The sequence below is a fragment of the Odontesthes bonariensis genome, chromosome 16 (assembly GCF_027942865.1).
Source record: "Odontesthes bonariensis isolate fOdoBon6 chromosome 16, fOdoBon6.hap1, whole genome shotgun sequence".
In the NCBI taxonomy this organism is placed as follows: Eukaryota; Metazoa; Chordata; class Actinopteri; order Atheriniformes; family Atherinopsidae; genus Odontesthes; species Odontesthes bonariensis.
This window is the reverse complement of record NC_134521.1, coordinates 34,336,843-34,351,515: the sequence shown is the minus strand read 5'-3', so window position 1 is coordinate 34,351,515 and position 14,673 is coordinate 34,336,843. Positions and strand designations below refer to the sequence as shown.

General features: G+C 46.0%; 1 protein-coding gene across 4 annotated transcripts in view; it reads left to right on the top strand.

Moving 5' to 3' along the window:
* The window catches only part of LOC142401498 (glutamate receptor 1-like), a 196,518-nt gene that overhangs the window by 158,503 nt on the left and 23,342 nt on the right, over window positions 1-14,673 (top strand). For 2 of the 4 annotated variants that reach the window (XM_075486942.1, XM_075486944.1), the window contains one exon: window positions 4,647-4,761. The exons of 1 other annotated variant lie outside the window; for it this stretch is intronic. In XM_075486942.1, the coding sequence (XP_075343057.1) occupies window positions 4,647-4,761 (115 nt within the window). Of the gene's footprint in view, window positions 1-4,646; window positions 4,762-6,596; window positions 6,712-14,673 lie in introns of all 4 variants that reach the window. One more of the 4 variants, XM_075486943.1, reaches the window with a different exon arrangement.

The following is a 14,673-nucleotide window of genomic DNA, read 5'->3' as shown; positions in this document are numbered from 1 at the left end:
GCTCTGCCTCCCAAACTGGCAGCTGGTTCCACAGAGAGGGGCCTGATAACTGAAGGTTCTGCCTCCCAAACTGGCAGCAGGTTCCACAGAGAGGGGGCTGATAACTGAAGGCTCTGCCTCCCAAACTGGCAGCTGGTTCCACAGGGAGGGGCCTGATAACTGAAGGCTATGCCTCCCATTCTACTTTAAGAAACTCTGGAAATATGGTTTAATTAAGTATAACGTTCCTCATTTAAAACCTTTTTGAGAAAATGTTTCAAAACATTTGTTTCTTCTTTTCTGGTCTGAGTGGGATAAAATCGTTCGAGGAGTCCAGTCTGAGCAGGAATCGAGGCCTTGCACATTATCCCTCATGCAGATCAATCTGTCCACATTCAGGACTGAATACTGAGCAGATTTATGTCGTTGACTCGGTTTAAAAGGACAAAAACCAGATGATTATTCCTGAAACTTTTGCCTGACCGCAGCATCTGAACGGCATGTTTTCTCTCCCGTCCTTTTTGTCAGACATCAGAGGGCTCTCTTCATGTTTTTATCCGATGTTCTGTCAGAGGAAGTCGCTTTCATTCCCGCTGCCTCACATCAGCATTTTACCGCCAACCCAGAGCCAGAGAAAGGTCATCGGAGGAGATTGGCACACGTTGAATGAATCATTTGGTTCTTTTATGTTGGAAAAACCATGAAAGAAACCAGGAAATAGTGATGATTCCACATTCACTCACCTTGGCTGTCGGCTGTGTTTGTGCATTAAGCTGCAGACACAGAAAACAGTTCAACATTTGAATAAAAGAAAACCCTCCAGAGCTGCTCTTTGTGATCAGTTCTACGCTGAAGCACCTGAATACTGAGCAGATAATCAGCTCCACTCATCAGAAACATCAGCTCTGTGTGAGGAGTGTGCAGCTGTCTCTGTGTTGGCTGGTTCTCAGATCCAACGCTGCGCTTCGTTTGCTTCAGAAGTCGGATGTTAGAGCCGTGGATGACCTCACAGCGAGTCAGAGATCCAGCAGAGCGGGCTGGCTTTGATTAGCAATAGTTACAAGTAGACAAAAAAAAGACATTAAACTAAAGTTTGGGGCATCCAAGCACCACAGCATGTTCTCTGGTGGTGGTTGGACAGAGCTCATCTCCACTTCTAAGGTCAGCCATGTTGGATTGTGAGGTCAGGGCTGCTGAGGTTCCTGTGAGTTCCTGAGTTGGACCTTAAAGGGATAGTTCGCCTCTTTTGACATGAAGCTGTATAACATCCCATATCAGCAACATCATTTATGAACATTTTCTTACCCCCTGCTGCGTCCTGTGAGCCGAGTTCCAGCCTCTTTTAGGTGTTGACGAAAGTAGTCCGGCTAGTTGGCTGGGGCCACAAAAATTACATTACATTACATTACAGTCATTTTGCAGACGCTTTTATCCAAAGCGACTTATAAGTGTGTTCCACATCGGGAGGCAAAAGAACTTCAGGTCACAAGAAATCATAAGTGCATTTCCTTCCAAAAACAAACAGCTAAGAGCATAACTAGTGCTAGAGTAAGTGCGGTAAGTTAGGTAACGAGACAAATGGGAAGACAATTTAGAAAACAAAGACAATTTAGGAAAAAAATAAGTGCGTAAGGAGCTGGGGCGAAACAGGTGATGTCCTAAGAGGGCGGATCTGGATAGTGTTTCCTGAAGAGCGTTTAAAATAAAGCGTTTTGCTTTTCAAAACAATATGCGTTCAAAAGAGTAATAAATTTGCATCACAAAATCGTTCTCCAGGAAAAAGTCAGACCTCACAATCGCTTGGCCCTATTTTCTCTCCCTTCGTATCACTGCCTGCTGTGTAGACCGTGCAGACCGAAGTGCAGACCAAGCAATCCCCTGCTTCCGAGCAGCAAACACCGTAACAGGCGCGGCTGTCGGCAGGCGGCAGCACACAGTGATATGGAGAGAAAGTAAGGCCAAGCGATTGTGAGGTCTGACTTTTTCCTGAGAACGATTTTGTGATGCAAATGTATTACTCTTTTGAACGCATATTGTTTTGAGAAGCAAGACGCTTTATTTTTTAAACCCCAGCCAACTAGCCGGACTACCTTCATCAACGCCAAAACGAGGCTGGAACTCTGCTCACAGGACGCAGCAGGGGGTAAGAAGATGTTCATAAATGATGTTGCTGATATGGGATGTCATACAGCTTCATGTCAAAAGAGGCGAACTATCCCTTTAATTCATGGAGGATGTTTTTAATTAACTTCTCCAACTGGGACGAATTCCGACTTCTAAGTTCAAATGGTGCGCTTGATCTGCCCTCCGCTCATGTTGCTGCTGTTTGTGTTTAAACTGGATCATTTGGAGAGTCTTGTTCCAATGAACTTCTCAACCGTCTGATTGATCTGGTTATCACAGATAAGTCCAGGTGAGACCATCCGGAAACAAGTAGATTTCTGCGTTCTGACGAGCGTTTCAACCCAACTTTAACTGCTTTAGAACAAAACTCTTCTCCTACATTAGCTGCCATCACAGCCGTCAAACTGAAGCACATCTCATTGATCATTTTATTGATTTGTCATCGCTGCTTCTGCCACTCTGTGGCTTGGATCATCACTGGTGGGTAAAGGGGAACAACAGGCAATGTTTACATCAGGAAACGGACACGAATCTTCCTGTTCATCAGTCCTAACCTGAACCTGAACTCATGTTGGGCTTAAACATTTGACTCTTGTTTCTCCTTTATTTACCAGGTAATGAACGGAAGTTTAAAAGATATAAAAAAAGGTTTAGTGCTTTTTGTTTGGATGAATTTGCTGTTTTTCAGCACGGACTGCCTGTAAAGTGTGAACGTCACAGAGACCTTTGGTTTACAGAAGCCAACCCATCCCTCCAGCCTTTTATGAGAGGAGGTGAAGTAGCTTGTTGGCACGAAGAGATTCTAACTATGATGAATCCGATGTTTGGAAATTAAGGCGTAATAATAATATAATTAGGGCTGGGCAACGATTAAAATGTTTAATCTAATTAATCACATGATTTCCCTGATTAATCACGATTAATCGCATTTGTACGCAAAATCCAAAAATGAATCCAAAAGTAGTGTATAGCCTTTAGCATTTAGTTTTATTTTAAATGTGCTGCCATATGAATGAAAGTGGCATAACATTTGTTGTGCAAACACACTTTTAACATCAGCATCTTTCTGTAGTTTTTATGTAGAAGCCTCGCTCCACTGTTTGTTTCCTTGAATGACTTGCTGCTATCAGTTGTGTGTTTTGCCTTTAAGTGATATTTTAGACTGGAACTACTACGCTGAGAAGACAATTCAACTTGGCTGTGTTTACAGATGACTTTGGTTCTGTCGACTCCGCCGTCTGGAAGAACTTTAAAATGAAAATGGCCGAGTAAAAGTTCCGTACCCTTCTCCATGTTTGGTGGATCCGCCGATTACTTTCTTTTCCGGTTCCGCAGTAGACAGCAACAGACTTTTACAATAATAAAATAAATAATAATTAACAGGGGTGGTCCGTGGCGTAGTGGGTTAAGCAGTTTTTTAATTTGTAAAAAATTTAAAAAATTAGAACAATTTTTTTTGTTTAAATAAAATAAAATAAAACCTACGTTAATGCGCGATCAAATATTTATCGGCGTTAAATAATTACTACGTTAACGCGATAATGACGAGTTAACTCGCCCAGCCCTAAATACTATATACAGTACCATTGAAGAAGCCTCTGTAGAGCGTTAACATGATGTGTCATGATCGTTTAAAGCCTAAATGACTGTAGTATTGGACACCATTTTGGTTGTTTTCCCATAAAGTTCAGCGGGTCGCGTGTTTTTCTCTACAGAAACACACATTTCCTGAACTTTCTGTTATATGGAGGCTCTGAAACTGTAACTGCAGCAACAATTCAGGTTCAAAAAGAAAAGAGATTGATTCTAACCTGTCATGGAGACATTTAATTCTCCGTCCTATGTAGGGCTGACACCTGCAGTCCTGTAGTAAACTGTCCTGATGGTCTCACAGAACAGAAACACAAGCTGTAGGAGATGAGCCTTCATGTTGTCGTGGTGACCAACCTCTGAGAGCTTTATTGGACGGTCTCCAGAGAACTTATGATCAACCTGCTGCAGTGGAAATGTCATATTTTAGCAGGTGTAAATGAGCTGTGACGCCTCTCAGGGGCTCGTTGGAGAGATAAAATGATGTAAACTGAATTAGCTTGTTAGAGTTCCATGATCTCAAAGCTTTTAAAACCACAGCTTCAGGCTGTTTTGTTGCTTTTTACTGACACCCAGGAAACCAAACCAGTTAATCTTTGATAAACATCTTTGCATTTAAATTTTATTTACATTTTCCCTCCAGTTATAGAATATTAAGTTATCCAGCAAAGTGATTTAACGCAAATCGAGACACAGTTCTTTAACATAATGAACATTTTAGTGTCAGACTCTGAGGCCACTGAGTGGCTGAAGTCTGTCAAACTGTGACTTTAAAGATAAAAAAGGCCTTTTGGGAAAGTCTGGGCTGAATGGCAGCGAACCTGTCCTTTAATGCACCATTCATTCAAACACAATGCTTGTCATGAGTGCACACGTGTGACGATGTTGCTGTGGCAGTCCTCATTAACACCTAGTTCCCTTTTTATTCCCCACTGTTGCTATTATCCCCGTAGAAACCCTGTTAACTTGGCAGTGTTAAAACTGAACGAGCAGGGCCTGTTGGACAAATTGAAAAACAGATGGTGGTATGACAAGGGAGAGTGCGGCATCGGGGGAGGGGACTCCAAGGTCAGATCACCGTAACCCCGACGGGTAACGACAGGCAATGGCACATCGGGGTAACCGGCAACGACCCGCACCTTCAGTGTCGCGCATGAAACACTCCCTGCAGGGCCCTGCAGAAACAATACCACCGCCTGCTTCCTGTCTGATCCACGGGGTACATAATGCATCTAAAGTCAAGGCTTTAAGACGATATTCATGTTATAATGAGAGAAAAAGTCCTCTAGAAGCAGCAAGCTGTTATTACAGGTTTAAGTTGTCATGGAACCTTCAGTGTGCAGAAAAGCAGGAACGTTAAGAAAAAGGAAGTAAAATCTATCAGGTTCAGAGCTGCTGAAGATGCACCATAAGTATCAGGCTGCAAAGAACCGGAGTCAGATTAGATCAAACCTCAGGTGCAACAGTTACAGCTGAACCGACTCACAGCAGTGACCAGTGGATTCAGAGGGAGTCTGTGGCTGTGTTCGAAACCGCATACTTCTCCTACTGTCATTCTAACTTTTTGAGTTAGTATGCGAGTTTGAGTAAGCAAGAAGTTCCCGGATGCATACTAGATTCGCCGAAATGTTGGGTATGCATCATGAGGTTACTACTCATACTCAAACTACCCAAGATGCAACGTAACGTGACGTCGCCGACGTCATTTCCTGTCAAAACGGCAGTTTCAAGCTAGCTACAACGAGGGTAGGTTCACTTCCTGTTTTCAAAACAAAAGCACCAATTGTATGGTAATGGCTTTCCCTATGATAAAAGGCAACGGGTAATTTATTTTGTGAAAATAACCGGAAGTGCGTTAGCTCACTACGGCTAGCTTTAGTAGCGCCGAATTCGTGGGAACAAAATTGTAAACGGCCGGTATTTTGTCAGGTTTTCAACACGTTGGGGATCTAAACGACTACTTTCTCGCCTGAAAATGTTTCAAATGTTGCTAAAGTTTACAGAGTTTAGAGCTGAAGCGAAATCAGCTTCAGGCCGGCTGATTTCGGCTCGGGCAGGAGCGAAATGCATTGTGGGTAAACTCTCTGCATACTGTCTGATCGATGAGTATGTAGTATGGAAGCATGTAGTATGTAGTATGCGGTTGCAAACACAGCCCCATGTGCTAGCCCCATGTGCCTTTGGTCGAAATGCACCTTTGGTTTCTTGGACATTTAACCAAAATAAGATAAAAAAAAGAATCACTAATCGTGTCGCCTCAGCTTGAGATGTGCAGGAGTATCAGCACCTACAGAGGTTTCCATTAGTAGTCTGAACATTAGGCTGAAGGAAATCCAACAAACAATAAACTAGCTTACTAACTTAACTTCTTCAGATACCCCTTTGGTCAGTCGGCTCCTCGTTCATTAAGAGTTTTCACTCAAACTCCCTCCCAAAACACCTAAACTGAAGCCTTTTCGAAGCCCCCCTCACCCACATGTTACAGAATACTTGTGTTTCCTGCTTTTCAGAACACAGGCTGCATGTTGAAGGAGTGATTCTGCGCAGAAATCTAAAGGTCTTGGAGTGTTTCCAGCTCTTGCCGGTTACCCAAAGTGATATAGTAATACACATCTCGCACGTAGGGAGTCAGGCTGAGCCAAGCTAGATGGAGTATTAACGCATATCACTTTGACGCTGACATTTTCCAGAGGTTTTCTGTGTGATTGTGCCTGTTTTCTGTTTGTTTTCTTTCTACCGTTGTTCAGGTCTTCTCTGTAGCACATGTAGCATCTGTTCTGTTAATGCTAAAACCGTTGCTGCTGCTGCTGCTTCAGCCGAACAATAACATAAGATAACATGGAGGTGTATAATGTTATTTATGTTATTCCCAATCCCCCTTTCCCTCCCTTGGTTCTTTGAAGAATCCCAGTAAACCTAGCAGTACTGAAGCTCAATGAACAAGCCGTCTTAGACAAGTTGAAAAACAAGTGGTGGTATGACAAGGGGGAGTGTGGACACAAGGACTCCGGCAGAAAGGTCAGTTCTGAAGGGGGCTCGGCCCAGTTCCACCATCATGTATTGGTTTACCTCTGACCCCACCCACTTCCCCTCCCCTTCCCCACAGACCGCACACCTCAGTGGGTACACTCTGAAAAGAAAAAGTTTCTTTTAAAAATCTGATGACTGATTTATCTTTTTAGATGCCAGAACTGTGATCTCATGTCAAACTATTTACCATTTAGAACACGACCATAAGTTTCAACTAGCAGCTGGTTAGCTTAGTTTAGTACAAAGTCCTTAGCAGCTGGTTACCTTAGCTTAGCACAAAGTTCTTAGCAGCTGGATAGCTTAGCTTAGCACAAAGTCCTTAGCAGCTGTTAGCTTAGCTTAGCACAAAGTCCTTAGCAGCTGGTTTGCTTAGCTTAGCACAAAGTCCTTAGCAGCTGGTTACCTTAGCTTAGCACAAAGTCCTTAGCAGCTGGTTAATTAACCTTAGCACAAAGTCCTTAGCAGCTGTTAGCTTAGCTTAGCACAAATTCATTAGCAGCTGGTTAGCTTAGCTTAGCACAAAGTCCTTAGCAGCTGGTTACCTTAGCTTAGCACAAAGTCCTTAGCAGCTGGTTCGCTTAGCTTAGCACAAAGTCCTTAGCAGCTGGTTACCTTAGCTTAGCACAAAGTTCTTAGCAGCTGGTTAGCTTAGCTTAGCACAAAGTCCTTAGCAGCTGTTAGCTTAGCTTAGCACAAAGTCCTTAGCAGCTGGTTTGCTTAGCTTAGCACAAAGTCCTTAGCAGCTGGTTACCTTAGCTTAGCACAAAGTCCTTAGCAGCTGGTTAGCTTAGCTTATCACAAAGTCCTTAGCAGCGCTTAGCTTAGCACAAAGTCCTTAGCAGCTGGTTCGCTTAGCTTAGCACAAAGTCCTTAGTAGAAAAAAAAAAAGTCCTTAGCAGCTGGTTAGCTAAGCTTAGCACAAAGTCCTTAGCAGCTGGTTCGCTTAGCTTAGCACAAAGTCCTTAGCAGCTGGTTCGCTTAGCTTAGGACAAAGTCCTTAGCAGGTGGTCAGCTTAGCTTAGCACAATGTCCTTAGCAGCTGGTAGAAGCTGGTTAGCGTAGCTTAGCACAAAGTCTGGAACCAAGGGGGCAGCAGTTTGTCCAGCTCAGTGCAAAGGTGAAGATCTGCATACAAGCTCAATAATCAACATGTTCTATCTGTAACCCAGTAAAGTTATGTGCTTCACTACTTTACCCACGATTGATTTTCTGGATGAGTGGAAAAGGTGTTAATCATCCTGATTTAAGTCTTGTTATGTTTAGACCTTGTTGTCCTCCAGAAGGTCTGAAATGCAACGACACAGACAGGATAAAAGATTTGTCTTCACACCCAGTATTAACATAAAAGCTTATGCCTTGTAATCGCAACAATCACAAGCAGTTCACCTCAAGTGACTTTTTGTGATCAGATTTCACTTCCCCTTATTTAAAATGAATGTGGAGTAGTGCTGGGCGGTATGACCAAAAATACATATCACGGTATTTTTTCACGGTATCACGGTTTCACGGTATATCACGGTATTTTTTTTTCATGCATAATTAGGTGTTCACAGCATTTTCTACAGATTGAGAACAGAATTAAAAATTAAAATAAAAATTCTTCAAAATAATTCCTTTGTTAATAATTGGTCACACAGAACTTTATTGTATTAATATTCACATCTTCATTGTAAACAAATTAATAACATTAATTACACTGGTCGGACTGTTCAGCTCTGTTTCAGACTGATACCTCCGGTTCAGGCTGGTCCTCATCCTCAACACGTCTCTTTTTCAATCGCGGAAAATATTTTTCAATACTCATCTGGATTGAAGCAGCAAACATTCAGTGTAAGAGTTTAAAAAACCTACTTTTTTTGATTCACAGCTGCTAGTGTTTTGACCTCGACAACCCAACTACATTTTTTTTTTTTCTACGGCAAACTTGCGACTAGTTAACTTTATAAAGAAGGCGTAATCGCTTGTTTGCTATGGGTCGGGTCGGGACGGGACAACATTGTATTAAAAATATAAAATATTTTTATAGGACTTTTTAATGTGTGATTTTATAAAGTTGCACATGATACCAACCTTTTGTGAATTTCGCCAGCCGTCTTCTTTCGGTTGAGCTAATCTAACGCGACGCTGAAGCTAACAAGCTTCCACGCTTCCAGGGATGATCTCGCTGATGGAGACACACGCGGTGTGCACGGAGGGGAGGGGCTGTGTGTGTGTGTGAGTAGGCTATGCGAGAGAGACGCATGACTGATAGAGACGGAGGGAGAGCAGGGAAAGGAAATGCAGCTTAACGAATACGAGTATTTTTTAAATAGCGTTAAAAGTAGACAGTAAACATGCGTGTTTAGAAGCGCAACACTGAAAAGGGTCCCGTCTCAAACAGCGTTCCCCCGTTGTGTAATCAAATACACCGGTATGGCGATATATTAAAAATTCATATCATAATGAAATTATAAACCGGTATTCGGTGTGAACCGGTATACCACCCAGCACTAATGTGGAGTTCAGTTTGGTTCAGTTGGACTTTAGTCTTTAGTCCATAGAATAGAAAAACCTACTTTATTAAGCTAATTGTTGAACTTGGTTCGAGAAGAAACAGCTTTTTGTGCTGTGGTTTGTCCTGTTTTGTAAATGTAAAGTTTACCATGTGATTTACATTCTGTTACATTAGAGCTGAAGGAGTTGACACGATGCTGATGAAACCCATCAGCACCACGTTGTATTTCACAGAATAGCTTTGTATCTGCTATCTATCACACTTCCACACGGGTGGTGAAAGGTTTTACATGTTACAGAGCTGAGGAGAGGAGCTGTGACAAACCTTAAAGTTTCTGAAGCTGTAAGAGAGAGTTTGGTTCCATGATCGGGCTGTTTAAAGAACAGCCTTTAAGTGACAGATTCAAACAGATAAAACAGGGTTTTTAGGGAGCTTTTGGGGTTAATACTTAGTGAGCTGAGCCAGCCGGCTGCTGGTCGTAGCTTCAACACAAACCCTGACTGAACATATATAAAATCACCGCTCATGGAGGTTGTTCATTTTCCCGAACATTCTGGATTTCAGGTGAAATATACCTAAAAAGTGCAGCTCATCGGTCTTTTCCGACAGCTTGAATTCATTGAGGACCTCACTGATGAAATTCAATATTCTTCATCAGTCGGGTTCCAAATTTCTAATGTAGCAGGGGACAAGAGTTGGGAATCAAATCTCAACTTCAGGTGATGATAAATGACCTGATGCCACAGAAAATGAGTCCTAAATCTTATTAAATCCTGTCTGTGAATACAAAGCGTCTCTCTTTCAGGGCCTGAGTACGTGATCAGTGGAACAGCCGGCCTTAGAACTCATGATTTATATGAGGAGGTTACAGAAAAAACACTTTTACTTTATAAGCATTAGAACTTATGTTAAGAATAAATAAGATGAGTCACAGATCAGCTTTCCAGGCTGGATCGTCATCACGGACGTTTTTCATCAGATTTCACCATAAATTTTAACTCAGATTGAGATTGTTTGCCTGCTAAGTCACTGAGCTGAAACATCGACCAGGTAAATGAGCTCAGCTTCACCAAACCTCCTTCTGACTGATGGAAGGAGAACAGAGGCCACCTGAGCACCTCCTGCAGAGGTAATGGCTGCCATCTCCCTGGTCCTTTACCTGCCATCTCCTCTGGTCCTTTACCTGCCATCTCCCCTGGTCCTTTCCCTGCCATCTCCTCTGGTCCTTTACCTGCCATCTCCCCTGGTCCTTTCCCTGCCATCTCCTCTGGTCCTTTACCTGCCATCTCCTCTGGTCCTTTACCTGCCATCTCCCCTGGTCCTTTACCTGCCATCTCCTCTGGTCCTTTACCTGCCATCTCCCCTGGTCCTTTCCCTGCCATCTCCTCTGGTCCTTTACCTGCCATCTCCCCTGGTCCTTTACCTGCCATCTCCTCTGGTCCTTTACCTGCCATCTCCCCTGGTCCTTTCCCTGCCATCTCCTCTGGTCCTTTACCTGCCATCTCCCCTGGTCCTTTACCTGCCATCTCCCTGGTCCTTTACCTGCCATCTCCTCTGGTCCTTTACCTGCCATCTCCCTGGTCCTTTACCTGTCATTTCTCTGGTCCTTTACCTGCCGTCTCCTCTGATCCTTTATCTGCCAATTTCTCTGGTCCTTTACCTGCCATCTCATCTGGTCCTTTCCCTGCCATCTCCCTGGTCCTTTACCTGCCATTTCTCTGGTCCTTTACCTGCCATCTCCCTGGTCCTTTACCTGCCATTTCTCTGGTCCTTTACCTGCCGTCTCCTCTGGTCCTTTACCTGCCATTTCTCTGGTCCTTTACCTGCCATCTCCCTGGTCCTTTACCTGCCATCTCCCCTGGTCCTTTACCTGCCATCTCCTCTGGTCCTTTCCCTGCCATCTCCCCTGGTCCTTTCCCTGCCATCTCCTCTGGTCCTTTACCTGCCATCTCCCCTGGTCCTTTACCTGCCATCTCCCTGGTCCTTTACCTGCCATCTCCTCTGGTCCTTTACCTGCCATCTCCCTGGTCCTTTACCTGCCATTTCTCTGGTCCTTTACCTGCCGTCTCCTCTGGTCCTTTACCTGCCATTTCTCTGGTCCTTTACCTGCCATCTCCTCTGGTCCTTTACCTGACATCTCCTCTGGTCCTTTCCCTGCCATCTCCCTGGTCCTTTACCTGCCATTTCTCTGGTCCTTTACCTGCCATCTCCCTGGTCCTTTACCTGCCATTTCTCTGGTCCTTTACCTGCCGTCTCCTCTGGTCCTTTACCTGCCATTTCTCTGGTCCTTTACCTGCCATCTCCCTGGTCCTCTACCTGCCATCTCCTCTGGTCCTTTCCCTGCCATCTCCCTGGTCCTTTACCTGCCATTTCTGTGGTCCTTTACCTGCCGTCTCCTCTGGTCCTTTACCTGCCATTTCTCTGGTCCTTTACCTGCCATCTCCTCTGGTCCTTTACCTGACATCTCCTCTGGTCCTTTCCCTGCCATCTCCCTGGTCCTTTACCTGCCATTTCTCTGGTCCTTTACCTGCCATCTCCCTGGTCCTTTACCTGCCATTTCTCTGGTCCTTTACCTGCCGTCTCCTCTGGTCCTTTACCTGCCATTTCTCTGGTCCTTTACCTGCCATCTCCCTGGTCCTTTACCTGCCATCTCCTCTGGTCCTTTCCCTGCCATCTCCCTGGTCCTTTACCTGCCATTTCTGTGGTCCTTTACCTGCCGTCTCCTCTGGTCCTTTACCTACCATTTCTCTGGTCCTTTACATGCCATCTCCTCTGGTCCTTTACCTGCCGTCTCCTCTGGTCCTTTACCTACCATTTCTCTGGTCCTTTACATGCCATCTCCTCTGGTCCTTTACCTGCCATCTCCTCTGGTCCTTTACCTGCCATCTCCCCTGATCCCTTACCTGCCATCTCCCTGGTCCTTTACCTGCCGTCTCCCTGGTTCTTTACCTGCCATCTCCCTGGTCCTTTACCTGCCATCTCCCCTGGTCCTTTACCTGCCATCTCCCTGGTCTTTTACCTACCATCTCCCCTGGTCCTTTACCTGCCATCTCCCCTGGTCCTTTCCCTGCCATCTCCCCTGGTCCTTTACCTGTCATCTCCTCTGGTCCTTTACCTGCCATCTCCCTGGTCCTTTACCTGCCATCTCCCTGGTCCTTTACCTGCCATCTCGCTGGTTCTTTACCTGCCATCTCCCTGGTCCTTTACCTGCCATCTCCCCTGGTCCTTTACCTGCCGTCTCCTCTGGTCCTTTACCTGTAATTTCTCTGGTCCTTTACCTGCCATCTCCTCTGGTCCTTTACCTGCCATCTCCCTGGTCCTTTACCTGCCATTTCTCTGGTCCTTTACCTGCCGTCTCCTCTGGTCCTTTACCTACCATTTCTCTGGTCCTTTACATGCCATCTCCTCTGGTCCTTTACCTGCCGTCTCCTCTGGTCCTTTACCTACCATTTCTCTGGTCCTTTACATGCCATCTCCTCTGGTCCTTTACCTGCCATCTCCTCTGGTCCTTTACCTGCCATCTCCCCTGATCCCTTACCTGCCATCTCCCTGGTCCTTTACCTGCCGTCTCCCTGGTTCTTTACCTGCCATCTCCCTGGTCCTTTACCTGCCATCTCCCCTGGTCCTTTACCTGCCATCTCCCTGGTCTTTTACCTGCCATCTCCCTTGGTCCTTTACCTGCCATCTCCCCTGGTCCTTTCCCTGCCATCTCCCCTGGTCCTTTACCTGTCATCTCCTCTGGTCCTTTACCTGCCATCTCCCTGGTCCTTTACCTGCCATCTCCCTGGTCCTTTACCTGCCGTCTCCCTGGTTCTTTACCTGCCATCTCCCTGGTCCTTTCACTGCCATCTCCCCTGGTCCTTTACCTGCCGTCTCCTCTGGTCCTTTACCTTCCATTTCTCTGGTCCTTTACCTGCCATCTCCTCTGGTCCTTTACCTGCCATCTCCCTGATCCTTTACCTGCCATTTCTCTGGTCCTTTACCTGCCGTCTCCTCTGGTCCTTTACCTGCCATTTCTCTGGTCCTTTACCTGCCATCTCCTCTGGTCCTTTACCTGCCATCTTCCCTGATCCCTTACCTGCCATCTCCCTGGTCCTTTACCTGCCATCTCCCTGGTTCTTTACCTGCCATCTCCCTGGTCCTTTACCTGCCATCTCCCCTGATCCCTTACCTGCCATCTCCCTGGTCCTTTACCTGCCGTCTCCCTGGTCCTTTACCTGCCATCTCCTCTGGTCCTTTACCTGCCATCTACCTGGTCCTTTACCTGCCATCTCCCCTGGTCCTTTCCCTGCCATCTCCCTGGTCCTTTACCTGCCATCTCCCCATGTCCTTTACCTGCATTCTCCCTGGTCCTTCACCTGCCATCTCCCCTGATCCTTTACCTGCCATCTCCCCTGGTCCTTTACCTGCCATCTACCCTGGTCCTTTACCTGCCATCGCCCTGGTCCTTAACCTGCCATTTCTCTGGTCCTTTACCTGCCGTCTCCTCTGGTCCTTTACCTGCCATTTCTCTGGTCCTTTACCTGCCATCTCCTCTGGTCCTTTATCTGCCATCTCCCCTGATCCCTTACCTGCCATATCCCTGGTCCTTTACCTGCCGTCTCCCTGGTTCTTTACCTGCCTTCTCCCTGGTCCTTTACCTGCCATCTCCCCTGGTCCTTTACCTGCCATCTCCCCCGGTCCTTTACCTGCCATCTCCTCTGGTCCTTTACCTGCCATCTCCCCTGATCCCTTACCTGCCATCTCCCTGGTCCTTTACCTGCCGTCTCCCTGGTTCTTTACCTGCCATCTACCTGGTCCTTTACCTGCCATCTCCCCCTGTCCATTACCTGCAATCTCCCTGGTCCTTTACCTGCCATCTCCCCTGATCCTTTACCTGCCATATCCCCTGGTCCTTTACCTGCCATCTCCCCTGGTCCTTTACATGCCATCTACCTGGTCCTTTACCTGCCATCTCCCTGGTCCTTTACCTGCCATCTCCCCATGTCCTTTACCTGCAATCTCCCTGGTCCTTTACCTGCCATCTCCCTGGTCCTTTACCTGCCATCTCCTCTGGTCCTTTACCTGCCATCTCCCCTCATCCCTTACCTGCCATCTCCCTGGTCCTTTACCTGCCGTCTCCCTGGTTCTTTACCTGCCATCTACCTGGTCCTTTACTTGCCATCTCCCCTGGTCCTTTACCTGCCATCTCCCTGGTCCTTTACCTGCCATCTCCCCATGTCCTTTACCTGCAATCTCCCTGGTCCTTTACCTGCCATCTCCCCTGGTCCTTTAACTGCTATCGCCCTGGTCCTTTACCTGCCATTTCTCTGGTCCTTTACCTTCCGTCTCCTCTGGTCCTTTACCTGCCATTTCTCTGGTCCTTTACCTGCCATCTCCTCTGGTCCTTTACCTGCCATCTCCCCTGATCCCTTACCTGCCATCTCCCTGGTCCTTTACCTGCCGTCTCCCTGGTT